Source organism: Nicotiana tomentosiformis, chromosome 10 (genome assembly GCF_000390325.3).
Source record: "Nicotiana tomentosiformis chromosome 10, ASM39032v3, whole genome shotgun sequence".
NCBI lineage: Eukaryota > Viridiplantae > Streptophyta > Magnoliopsida > Solanales > Solanaceae > Nicotiana > Nicotiana tomentosiformis.
The window spans coordinates 69432328-69446924 of record NC_090821.1 but is presented as its reverse complement, the minus strand read 5'-3'; the positions used below and the strand labels follow the sequence as shown (position 1 = coordinate 69446924).

Genomic DNA, 14597 nt, shown 5'->3' with positions numbered 1-14597 from the left:
GCTCTAAAATCGCCCAAATGTGTGAAGAGTGGGAGAAAAATGCCTAAGTCCCGTATTAAATAAAGTTCACTGCCTTCAGTGATTTTCGCACCTGCGCCCTCACTTCTGCGGAACTCCCAAGGGTCGGCTGGCGTTGTTTCTGCGGACAGGTTTCCGCTTCTGCGGTCCTGCTTCTGCATTGGATGGGCCGCACTTGCGGAACCTGGGCTATCCTTCTAGGGCCGCTTCTACGAGGCTTGGCTCGCACCTACGGGTGGACAAGCGCAAGTGCGATTATGACAGACTTGATGCTTGTTCCAAATTCTCATCTTGGTCCGAGCCTCGTCCGATTGACACTCGGGGCGCCCGAGGCCCCGCCCAAACATACCAACAATTTTGGAATCATAAAACGGACTCGCTCGAACTCTCGGAATGCGCAAAACAACATCAAAACTAAGAATCACACCCCTAAACCAATTGAATCAAACTTAAGAACTTCCAGTTCTTCAATTTACTTCCAATGCGCTGAAATGTACCTAAACTACTCGGAATGATACCAAATTTTGCGTGCAAGTATTAAATGACATTATGAAACTATTCTCGGTCTCGGAACTCCGTTTGGACCTCGATATCACTAAAACCCACTCCCAACCAATTTTAAAGAACTTATAAAACCTTCAAGAACTAACTTTCACTATTAAGCGCCAAAACGCTCCCAGTTCATCCAAAACCCGATCCAAACATACGCCCAATTCTGAAATCATCATATGAACCTATTGGAACCGTCAAATTCCGATTCCGAGGTTGTTTACGCAAATTATTGACCGAAGTAAAACTTAGCCTTTTAAGCCAACCTTAATGAACCAAGTGTTCCGATTTCAACCCGAACCCTTCCAAATCCCGAACTAACCATCCCCGCAAGTCATAAAACAGTAAAAGTATGTACGAGAAGTCTTATTTAGGGGAACGGGGTTATAAAAATCAAAACAATCAGTTGGGTCATTACAAAAAAGAAATTAATTCTATTTGCTCACTTAAAGCAGTGCCATAAATTTGAAACAACTCCATTGAATTGAAATCCAAAATGTCACGACCCAAAATTCGCATGTCGTGATGGCGCCTTTCTCAATGCTAGACAAGCCGATAACCTCAAAAAATCACAATAATCTTTTAAGTTTGAAAACATAATATTTCAATTTAATAGATAATCCCACAAATACTGTTATAAATACACTCCCAAAACCTGGTATCACTAAGTACATGAGCATCCAAATGATAACATAGTCTGACAGATAAAACACTATCTGGAAATATAGAACAGTACAATCAACTGAAAGGAAAGAGAGACAAGGTTTGCAGACGCCAAGCAGCTACCTCCATAGTCTCCAATGGATAAGACTCCAAAATCTAGCCACCGCCTATCCATAAGTATCTGGATCTGCACACAGAGTGCAGTGTGTAGTATGAGTACAACCGACCCCATGTACTCAATAAGTAACAAGACTAACCTTTGGGTTGAAAGTAGCGACGAGCTCTACAGGTACAATCTTGTATACAAATAACAATAAAAAAATGTAGGCATGTTCTTAAGTTCAATAGTTAAACTAAGTACAAGTAAAATAGATAAATTCTGTATGATATGAGGAATATGACATCTCTATATATACATGCCAAAATATATGTTGTATGTGATGTACCACAATGGAAACCTCATGTACTCACACTCTAAGAATATTCAATCACTCAGTATTGTATATGGCCAATCCAGCCCAGGGAACTCCATTCCAAATACATATATATCAACTGGCAGTCAGTCACTTGGTACTGTACAACGCCAATCCAGCCGAGGGAACTCTATCCCTAAATGTAAATAAATAAGGCAACTCCATGCTTAGGGAATTGCATCCCATATATATATATATACAAAGGCAACTCCATGCCTAGGGAACTCCATCCCAAATATAAAGAAAAATGCGCTCACTGTGGGGGGTGCAGACTCCGGAGGGGCTCCTTCAGCCCAAGTGCTATAATAGCCAGATCCATGCATAAATTAAAAAAATATGTTGTGGCGTGCAGCCCGATCCCATAAATATCACTCAAAGTCTCCAGTCTCTCGGGCTCTCAATGACATGAAAATCAACCCCACATGATGAAATGATGTATCAAAGAATGACAACAGAAATTGAGATATGATATGGAAATGATAGATGTGACTGAGCATAAATTTGTAATTTAACCAAGTAATTCAATAGCAATAAGACCACTGTTGGTCCCAAAAAAATTGGCACATAGCCTAAACATAATCTTTAACATGAGTCCTAGCTCAATTTCCTCTCACACGTGGAGGATATGTGGATAATGATATGATTATTTGATTATGCAACTCCAAGGAGTCAATTAAATAAAAATTTCTATGGTGCATGCCCACACGCCTGTCACCTAGCATGTGCGTCACCTCCAAACAATTCACATAATACACAAATCAGGGATTCATACCCTCAAAACCAAGTTTAGAAGTGTTAGTTACCTCAAATAGTGCAAGTTCTTTATTACAATATGTCATTGCCTCACCTATCGGCTTTCGAACGCCTCGAATCTAGTCACAATTAATACGATACTGTCAACACAAATTATAGGAATTAATTCCATATGAAAATACTAATTTTTCAACAAAATCTAAAATTCAACTCAAAAATCGTCAGTGGGACCATGTCTCGGAACCTGACAAAAGGTACAAAATATGAACGTCCATTCAACCATGAGTCTAGCCATACTAAATTTACCAAATTCCAACATCAACTCGACCTTCAAATCCTCAAATCTTATTTTCAAATCCCTAGGACCAAATCCTCGAATTTAACCTCAAAAACACGTAATCTAGTCGGAATGTTTGATGATAATTCAATATTATTGACTAACAATGATCGTAAGTGACTTACCTTAAGTTTTCCCGTGAATTCCTTCGAAATATAGCCCCAAATCGTGCTCGAAATGTCCAAAAACATAAAAATATCGGAACCCCTCAGTTTTGTAATATGTCCAGTGCTTTCGCTTATGCGGACACTTAACCGCATCTGCGGTTTCGATTCTGCATGGAATCCATCGCATCTGCGGCATTTGCAAAGGCTGGCCTTCCTCCGCTTCCGCGGTCGCATTCCCGCTTCTGCGGACTCTCTTCTACGAGAAGCAGTCCGCTTCTGCGGTCACGCGTGCATCTGTGACCCCTCGTCTGCATCTGCGATCACGCAGGTGCTGAGTTTTCCCTGGAACCTCGTTGCCACTACTCACCTCCCCCTTGTCCGCTTCTGCGCTGCCATGCTCGCACCTGTCAGCAAAATTCTGCAGGTGCGATTGCACCAAAAGGCCAAAATTTCTAGACTTTTCCTTAAGAGCAAATTTGATTTGTTAACCATCCAAAACTCACTCGTGGCCCCCCGGGACCTCAACCAAATATACCAACAAGTCCTAAAACATCATACGAACTTAGTCGTGGCCTCAAATCGCATCAAACAATGCTAAAAATGTGAATCACACCCCAATTCAAGCTTAATGAAACTAAGAAATTCCAATTTCTACATTCGATACCGAAACCTATCGAATCAAGTCCGATTGACCTCAAATTTTGCACAAGTCATAAGTGATAAAATGGACCTATGAAAATTTTCAGAACTAGATTTTGTTCCCCATATCAAAAGGTCAATTCCCCGGTCAATCTTCCAAACTTAAACTTCCTATTTTCGCCATTTTATGCCTAATTTAACTACGGGCTTCCAAATAATTTTTCGGACACACTCCTAAGTCCAAAATCACCACATGAAGCTATTGAAATCATCAAAACTCTATTCCGAAGTCAATATCTGGTCAACAATTTTAAATTAAGCTTTAAACCTTAGAACTAAGTATTCTAATTCATTCTGAAATCTCACCGGACCCGAACCAACTACCCCGGCGAGTCGCATAACAACTATAAAGCACAAAATGAGTAGAAAATGGGGGAACGGGGCTGTAATACTCAAAACAACCAGCCGGGGTGTTATATTCCCCCCTCTTAAACAAACGTTCATCCTCGAACGAGTTTAGAATAATACCTGGATCCTGAAATAGGTGTGGATATTTGCTCCGCATCTCTCGCTTAGTCTCCCAAGTAGCTTCTCTGACTGGATGGCCTCTCCACTGCACTTTCAGTGAAGCTATGTTTTTTTATCTCAACTTTCGAACATGTCGGTCCAAAATGGCCACCTGCTCCACATCATAAGTCAAATTACCATCCAACTACACTGTACTGAAATCCAAAATATGAGACAGATCTCCGACATACTTCCGGAGCATGGATACATAAAACACTGGGTGAACACCCGATAGACTAGGCGGCAATGCAAGTTCATAAGCCACCTATCCATTCTTCTTAAGTATTTCGAAAGGCACAATATACCTAGGACTCAACTTGACCTTCTTCCCAAATCTCATAACACCCTTCATAGGCAAAAATTGGAGTAGTACCTTCTCTTCTACCATGTAAGCAACATCGCAAACCTTCCGGTCGGCATAACTCTTCTGTCTAGACTGTGCTGTGCGAATTCGAACCTAAATCTATTTAACCTTTTCCAAAGAATCCTAAACTAAATCAGTACCCAATAGCCTAGCCTCACCCGGCTCAAACCAACCCACCGGAAACCTACACCATCTCACATATAAAGCCTCATACGAAGCCATCTGAATGCTCGATTGGTAGCTGTTATTATAGAAAAACTATGCAAGTGGCAGAAACTGATCACAAGAACCCCCGAAATCTATAACACAAGCACATAGCATATCTTCCAATATCTGAATAGTGTGCTCGGACTGTCCGTTTGTCTGAGGGTGAAATGTTGTACTCAACTGCACCGCTCTCCAAAACTGTGATGTAAACTGTGTGCCCCGATCTGAAATGATGGACACTGGCACACCGTGAAGGTGAACAATCTTGTAGATATAAATCTCAGCTAACCTCTCCGAAGAGTAAGTAGTCCCAACTAGAATAAAATGCGCGGACTTGGTCAACCGATCTACAATTATCCAAACAGCATCAAACTTCCTCAAAGTCGATGGGAGTCCAACTACGAAGTCCATGGTAATACGCTCCCATTTCCACTCCGGAATTTCAAGTCTCTGAAGCAATCCGTCCGGTCTCTGATGCTCATACTTCACCTGCTGACAATTTAAACACACAGGTACAAACCTCACTATATCTTACTTCATTCTTTTCTACCAATAGTATTGTCTGAAGTCCTGATACATCTTTGTGGTACTCGGATGAATGGAGTACCACGAATTGTGGGCCTCCTCAAGAATCAACTCACGTAGTCGATTTATATTTGGCACACAAATCCGACCCTGCATCCTCAACATCCCATCATTTCCAATAGTAATATCTTAGGCATCACCGTGCTTAACTGTGTTCTTCAGGACTAGAAAATGGGGATCATCATAATGTCGCTCTCTGATGCTGTCATATAAGGAAGGCCGAGAAACCACATAAGCTAGAACCCGACTTGGCTTCAAAACATCTAACCTCATGAACTGGTTGGCTAAGGGCTGAACATCAAATGCAAGTGACCTCTCCCTAACAGGAATGAAAGCAAGGCTACCCATACTCATTGCCTTTCTACTCAAGGCATCGGCCACCACATTGGCCTTCCCGGGATGATACAGGATAGTAATATCATAGTCCTTTAGCAGCTCCAACCATCTTCACTGCCTCATAGTAAGATCCTTCTGTTTGACCAAGTGTTGGAGACTCCGATGATCTGTAAATACCTCGCAAGACACACCATACAGATAGTGCCTCCAAATATTCAATGCATGAACGATGGATGTTAATTCTAAATCATGAACAGGGTAGTTATTTTCATGTGGCTTCAACTGGCGCGAAGCATAAGCAATCACTTTACCCTCCTACATTACGATACACCCAATATTGATTCGAGAAGCATCACAATACACTGTATAAGAGATTGAAGCTGAAGGTAAAACTAGAATTGGAGTTGTGGTCGAGGTAGTTTTGAGCTTCTGAAAGCTCTCTTCACACACATCCAACCACCTGAATGGAGCAATTTTTTGGGTCAGTTTAGTCAGAGGCACCACAATAGACGAGAAGCCCTCCACAAAGCAACGATAATACCCAGCCAAGCCGAGAAAACTCCGAATCTCAGTAGCTGAAGATGACCTGGGCCAACTCTGAACTGCCTCTATCTTCTTCGGATCTACCTTAATTCCCTCACTAGACACTATATGTCCCAAGAATGCCACCGAACTAAGCTAGACCTCACACTTAGAGAACTTGGCATAAAGTTTCTCCTCCCTCAATCTCTATAATATAATACTCAAGTGTTGTGCATATTCCTCCTGGCTACGTAAGTACACCAGGATATCATCAATAAATACTACGATAAACAAATCAAGATATGGCTAGAAAATACTATTCATTAAGTGCATAAATACTACTGGGGAATTATCATCCCAAAAGACATCACGAAAAATTCATAATGACCATAGCGGGTCCTGAATGTCGTGTTTAAAATATCCGAATTCCAAATCTTAAACTGGTGATACCCAGACCTCAAATCAATTTTGCACTCCCTGAAGCTGATAAAATAAATCATCAATACGAGGCAAAGGATATTTTTTCTTGATTGTAAGTTTGTTTAACTACCTGTAGTCAACGCACATCCGCATAATACCGTCTTTATTTTTCACAAATAGAACTGGTGCACCCCAAGGCGACACACTAGGCCTAATAAACCCCTTATCAAGAAGTTTCTGAAGTTGCTCCTTCAATTTACATAGTGCCATATGACACAGAGGAATAGAAATAGGCTGAGTGCCCGGTACCAAATCAATATCCCTGTCGGGTGTCATACCCAGCAGGTCTGTAGGGAATACATCTGGAAAGTCTCGCACTACCGGTATAGAATCAATAGTAGGAGTGTCTGCATCAACATCCCTCACAAAATCCAAATATGACAAACATCCCTTCGCAACCATTCGTTGGGCCTTCAAATAAGAAATTACTCTGCTGGGAACATAATCTAGAGTACCTCTCCATTCGATCCTCGGTAACCCTGCCATCGCTAATATCACAATTTTAGCGTGACAATCCAGAGTATCATGACATGGAGGCAACTAATTCATACCTAATATTACATCGAAATCAACCATACTAAGCTATAAGAGAACAACTCTAGTCTCCAGTACCCTAATAGTTACCACACACGACCGATACACATGGTCCACAATAATAGTATCGCCCACCGGTATAGATACATGAAGAAGTGCAACTAATGACTCACTGGGCATATCAAGATAACTAGCAAAATATGACGATACATAAAAATATGTAGAACTAGGGTCAAATAATATAGATGCTTCCCTGTGGCATATTGAGACAATACCCTTGATCACTACATCGGAAGAATTGACATCTAGTCTAGCAGGAATAACATAGAATCGGGCCTGACCGCCACCTGATCGGCCTTCCCCTCTTGGGCGAACCCTAGCTGACTGAGCCCCACCCCAAGGTGGTTGGGCGGGTGGTGAAGCAACTGGTGCTAAAGTCGTAATATGACTGCTCTACTGAGCGGAACTTCTCGTAAGGCGGGGGCAACATCTCTTTATGTAACCCAAATCTCCACACGAAAAACAACCCTTCTTGAAAAATGGCGGCAAGTACTAAGGTGGACCTCGAGAACCAAAATAACTACCAGAAGAACCTGGTATAGATGAACCCTGAACTAATGGTGCACAATATGAACTCTGAGTTGGAAGTGCACTAAGAGAAGACTGACTCGATCGAGCACTATATGAACAATGGCTAGTTGATACGCCACGATGAGCTGGACGAGCCATCTGAGCGGGCCTATAAGGTCAACCCCTGATGTGATAAGACTGTCCCCGAGAAGGAAGACTGCTGGAATTTCCCGGACCACGATACCTCTTGGCCTCCATCTCCTCACGCTCCTGAGTACGGACCATTTCTAGTCGTCGAGCACTTTCAACCACCTCATAGAATTTAGCACCTGTTACATTCCCCAGAGTCATAACAAAATGGAACTGATGGTTGAGGCCATTAATGAACCTCCTGATCTTCTCCCTATCAGTGGGAACCAACCAAACTACATGACGAGCCAATTGTGAAAACCGCATCTCATACTAAGTCACGAACAGGTCCTCCTAACGTAAATTCTCCAACTGTCTGCGCAGTTCCTCTCTGTGGGTTTGTGGCACAAACCTCTCTAGGAATAATACGGAGAACGCATGCCATACAAGTGGTGCTACACCAATTGGTGTGCTCCTCTCATAAGTTTCCCACCATCTGAAGGCTGCTTCGGTTAGCTGAAAAGTAGTAAATGAGACCACACTGGTCTCCAGAATACCTGTTGTACGAAGCATCTGCTGGCATCTGTCCAAGCAATCCTGAGTATCTTCTGACCCAGTTCCACTGAAAGTTGGCGGATGGAGTCTCCCAAACCTCTATAATCTCTTATGCTCCTCGACATTCATAATAGGACCACCTGGGCTTGAGCAGCTACAACCGACTGGACTGGTAGTGCCCCTGGTATCTAAAGTCCATGCACTTCCTACTCTGGAGTACGGGCGATAAGGGTATGAGTACGTCCCCCAGCCTGAGAAGTGGCTGGGGAGGCTTGAGCCGAAACCACCTGAGCAAGGCCAGTGAAAACAGTCAATATCTGGGCTAATGCCTCCTGAAGGCTTGTAATCACAATAGGCACAGCTGGTGCCTGAGCTGGTCCCGCAGGCACAACTATATCTCGAACTTGCTCCTAAGCTGGAGCAACTAGTGGTTCTATAGGTGTTGTTCCCACTGTTGTACAAGCTACACCTCGACCTCTACCATGACCTCGGTCTCTACCACGACCCCGACCTCTCGTGGCCCTAACTGGCGGCACTGGAGGCTGGCCGTCCGATACGATAGTACGTGTCTCACCATCTGTGAAAGAATAGAATAACAGAAATTTAGTTTTCGGAATCAACACATTTACACGACAGAATACAAGAAAGTAAAATTTTCCTAAGGGCTCGGTAGCCGCTCGAAAATAAGTACAGATGTCTCCTACCGATCTATAAGACTCAAAATTCGCATGTTGTGATGACGCCTAACTCAATACTAGGCAAGCAGATAACCTCAATAAATCACAATAATCTTTTATGTTTGAAAACATAATATTTCAATTTAATAGAAAATCCCACAAATACTATTATAAATACACTCCCAAAATTCGGTGTCACTGAGTAAATGAGCATCTAAATGATAACATAGTCTGACTGATAAAACACTGTCTGTAAATATAGAACAATACAATCAACTTAAAGGAAAGAGAGACAAGGTCTGCGGACGCCAAGCAGCTACCTCGATAGTCTCCAACAGATAAAACTCCAAAATCTAGCAACTACCGTATCCGAAAGTACCTAGTTCTGCACACGAAGTGTAGAGTGTAGTATGACTACAACAGACCATATGTACTCAATAAGTAACAAGACTAACCTTTGGGCTGAAAGTAGTGACGAGCTCCACAGGTACAGTCCAATAAACAAATAACAATACAAAAATATAGGCATGTTCTCAAGTTCAATAGTTAAACTCAGTACAAGTAAAATAGATAAATTCTGCATGATTTGAGGAATATGGCATCTCCATATCTACATGTCGAAATATATTATGTATGTGATGTAGCACAATGAAAATCTCGTATACTCACACTCTCAGAATACTCAATACCCAAAATGACAAAAGTGTCGGAACCCCTCAGTTTTGTAATATGTCTAGTGCTTTCGCACATGCGGACACTTAACCGCATCTGTGGTTCCGATTCTGCGGAGAATCCATTGCATCTGTGGTTCCGATTCTGTGGAGAATCCATCGCGTCTGCGGTGTTTTCCAAGGCTGGACTTCCTCCGCTTCTACTGTCGCCTTCTCGCTTCTGCGAGAAGCAGTCCGCTTCTTTGGTCACACGCGCATTTGTTACCCCTCGTCCTCATCTGCGATAACGCAGGTGCGAAATTTTCCCTCGCACATGCGGCCACTGCTAACCTCCCCCTTGTACGGTTTTGTGCTGCCATGCTCGCTTCTGCGAGCTCGCACTTGCGAGCAATATTCCGCAGGTTCGATTGCACCAGAAGGCCAAAATTTTTAGATTTTTCCTTTTGTCTAAATTTGATCCGTTAACCATCCGAAACTCACCCGAGGCCCCCCGAGACCTCAACCAAATATACCAACAAATCCTAAAATACCATACGAACTTAGTTGAGGCCTCAAATCACATCAAACAACGCTAAAAACATGAATCACACCCCAATTCAAACTTAATGAAACTAAGAAATTCTAACTTCTACACTCGATGCCGAAACCTATCAAATCAAATCCGATTGACTTCAAATTTTTACCAAAGTCATAAATGACATAACAGACCTATAAAAATTTTCAGAACTGGATTCCGACCCCGATATCAAAAAGGCAACTCTCCGGTCAAACTTCCAAACTTAAATTTCCTATTTTCGCCGTTTCAAGCCTAATTTAACTACGGGCTTCCATATAATTTTTCGGACACACACCTAAGTCCAAAATCACCTTACGGAGCTATTGGAATCATCAAAACTATATTCTAGAGTCGTTTACACATAAGTCAATATCCGATCAACCTTTTCAAATTAAACTTTAAACCTTGAAACTAAGTGTTCCAATTCATTCTGTAACCTCACCGGACCCGAACCAACTACCCGGCAAGTCGTATAACAACATTTGTAAAGCACAAAATGAGCAGAAAATGGGAGAACGGGGCTGTAATACTCAAAACGACCGGCCAGGTCGTTACACAAAATTTTATTAAAATAATGAACTATTCCACACTTGACTATTACAAACGTGCTTCTAGAGTGGTGACTGAGAAAGTCGGCTATGGAATTAACCCATATGTGACTCAGTTCTTCCTTTCTAAAAAATTATTTTTACAATGTCCTTGAAAAATTCTACGAATTTATTATGTATTCTGTTTTTTTTCCTTCAAACTTCCATATATCACTTTGAAAAGAAATACTGATCACATATTATGCTTGTTTTAGACATAATTATTATTGTTTCTACTGAAATTGCAAAGTCCTGATTGGCTGATTAAACAGGTCAAAATTATGTGTATTGTTGATTCAAAGGTTAGATGAAAAATAGGTAAGATCCGTTAATCTTTAACTAAAAATTTCAAGTCATGAGAATAACAAAAATTCTGGGAGTGCTTTCCTTTTTAATGAGCCTTACATGATACCAATTCGGATTAGTTGAGTGACAACGAGATGAAACTACTCTCTTATTGGCGAATCTAAAATTTAAATTTGATAGGTTTGACCTGTAAGATAATTCATAGCATTAGACTCACTGCACTTCTACAATTATATGTTTATATTAAATATTTATTGAAATTTTAGTGAGTTCTTATATATGAATATATGTCCTACATCGGCATCTCCTCCGTAATACTCATGCTGAATGAAGCGTTCTTGGTTTGAGTTGGTATATGGATGGGCCAACTCTTTGGGTCGTAATAGTGCATACGAAAGATTGATAGAGCTAGCGATGCGTTGAAAACATTAAATTCTGATAAACCCATTGCGAATATACTGCGTCCACCCCGGACTTTCCTTGTCTCTTGCCATGATAAGGTAGTAATATGGGCATCGACGCTAGAAAAATAAGTTTAGGGGCGTAATACAAACAACATAATATAGTTATTATCATCCAAAATAAGGTAAAAGTATGTATCAAGTAGTTTTCAATAAATTTCTGGGGTTTCAGAGAATTGAGTGGTCAAACTTTGGTCAGAAGATACCAAATTTGAATTGAAGATATAAAGATTAGAGAGTGAATATACCAGTAATTAGTTACCACTAAATGATTCAAAAGGAATATTATTTGATACATGGCATATATACAAATAGACTGATTTTTTCTTCATCATCATCATCATTAATTAAGTTTATCATTGCCATATAATTTACAAGAGATGCATGAAAATGGAAATGATACATATATCTCCTAAGAACTATAACGTTCATTTTCCTTCTACCATAATCAAGCAAACATTTTATTTATCGTAGCCACCAATGATAACGATCTCTCGATCTCGTCCCTGAGACGAAATCGAATGAAATAACCTCTTGATGTAAATTAGCAACGAGAGGAGGCGGCTTAAGATGGTTTCTACATAATGGACACGTCATATGTCCGGTACCAAGCCACCTATCCAAACAAACCCTATGAAAAAGATGATCACATCTTAACTCTCTAACTTCTTCTCCTTCTTCAATCTTGCACAAACAAACTGCACATTCTACTGAACCCGAAGACTCTGATTCGGGTTCGTAATGCATAACTTCAAGCTCGTGTTCATGATCCTGATCCTGATCATGAGCATTTCGAGAAATAGAACTAAGATTATAAGGATGAGAAAAAGATTGAAGGAGGAGAATTTCCCAAGCCCATTTCAACTGATTAGCGATAAAAACTACGTAGTTTAGTACTATAGTTATCGATGATCTGGGAAACGTTTTTAGGGTTTTCTTCAAAATATAGATGGAAATAAAAAGAAAAATGAAGAAGGTGATAGCTGATGAAGCTGGACGCATCGTTTTTTGTCGTCTTCTTCTTTTTCTTCGTCTTCTTCTTTTTCTTTTAAATGTGCAACTTTTGTGATGTTTCAAAATTCTCACAAAAGCTGCTTGGTGTATGTTCTGGGAAGGATAAAGGAGCTTTATATATAGAAGAGGAGAAGTAGCAAATTGGCTACCTGAAGAGTATAGTCAAAATTAAATAATATTTTGTTTCATTGATTATACACGTTTTTAAAGAAAAAAAAGATTGAAATTTAAAATTGTGTGCTTATGTCTGCCGGTGTACTATGGATTATAAGTCATGGGTCTATAACATGCGGCAGTGACTTTTACTAAGCATGTTTAGCGAGCTGAGCTAGATTTTAAGAGATTTTAAGTTAATGGGTTTAGAATTTTAATAGTTATATAGCTAAAAGTGAAAAAGAGAAAAGATAAGACGAATTATTATTAAATGAAATAGTAAAAAGGTAGGGAAGATAGAAGTTCAAGAACGGAAACAAAGAGTGTCAAACGTAAATTACTGCAGTTTCAGTTTCTTCTTTCTTACGATGTTGGATTGAAAAAATATAGTAATAACACGGTAAAGGGCAAACGCGAATTCAGATTTAGATTTAATGGGTTTAATTTTTGAGGAACTTACTGTGCATTCAAAATTTAATATATTTAACATTTTAATTGTTTTCGTATGTATATATATATGCTCTACATTTAAAATATTAAGTTCAATTAACCCGTAAAAACCTACGCTACATTCGTCCTGTAAATTTTGACCATAAAACTCTTCTTGTCTCCCATAGCTAATATGGTTTTAAACGTGACAAACATTTGTGTAACTATAAAAATTTATCATTAACGGTAAGTTAAAGTAAAATTGTCTCTAAATATGAAAAGACATCATTTTTTTATGAACTAAGTAAGAAAATTGTGTCAAATAAAATAGAATATGAGTATTAATGTTTTGTAATTAATGCTTCTATTAGTGTTTTAAAAGGCATGGGCGTAAGGCGAGACGTTTTACATATGTCTCAGCGAGGCGTAAGCCCCAAGGCACGGGGCGTAATCACCATAGCTATTTAATTTTTAATATTTAAAAAAAATATAATTACAGTAAATATTTATAAACATATAAAATTACATAAAAATTTTAAAAACTATAAATATGTAAAATATATATATATATATATATATATATGTGCTCCATCCCCACAAAAAATAGTCAAAATAATTTATTATACGCTACTTAGAAGCACAACTAACTTGAGTCGAAAAGAATAACGTTTTCTACATGGAGGACAAAAAGGATGACTAACCTATAATTTGAACTTTGAACTTGTTGCTATGAAGGAGAATGGAGTTCTCTTTCTATTTGTAAAAAAAAAATTAATATTCGTTGCTTTTGGGAGATATTAGCAGACTAGCGGACAAGATAAAAAATTGGGAAAGACCATGAATTAGGGATTCAATCAATAAAAAAAGGTCTTGACTTTTAAATTTAACACATTTCAGTTCCTTTTTAAAACTTTTGAGTAATTCCCAAGCTGACTTTTGAGAATTTGGGTATATTATAAAGGATTTATTTAACAAATTTTATTTTAATTTGAAAAACTCTCTAGAGCTTACGCATCACTCAAAAAATACGCTTCAATCGCCCGGGCGTACACCCCAAATTGTTGGGCATATGGCTCTTGAGACTTTCGCCCCACACCATCGCCTCAGGGCATTTTTGGTGCTCCTCGCCCCATGGCTCGCCCCGAAAACGTCTTTTAAAACACTGGCTTATATGCTAAGTGACGTGGCCAATGTGGCTTATATTCTAGTATAGTGTATGATATCGTCCCACAGAGATTGGAGAATCTAGCTACAAACTTATAATATTCGTACTACTATTTGAGAGAATCAAATTGATGAAGTTTTGTTTGTTGAAAATTTAAATTGCTTAAGTTGAAACAAAATAACTTTAGGAA

The 14597-nt window shown here is 39.6% G+C and overlaps 1 protein-coding gene across 1 annotated transcript; it reads right to left on the bottom strand.

Moving 5' to 3' along the window:
* Positions 1 to 12111: 12111 nt before the first annotated feature.
* Positions 12112 to 12648, bottom strand: LOC138900357 (RING-H2 finger protein ATL18-like). Its single transcript, XM_070187090.1, has one exon. The coding sequence runs from the start codon at positions 12646 to 12648 to the stop codon at positions 12112 to 12114; it is 537 nt and encodes a 178-aa protein (XP_070043191.1).
* Between the last annotated feature and the right edge of the window lie 1949 nt (positions 12649 to 14597).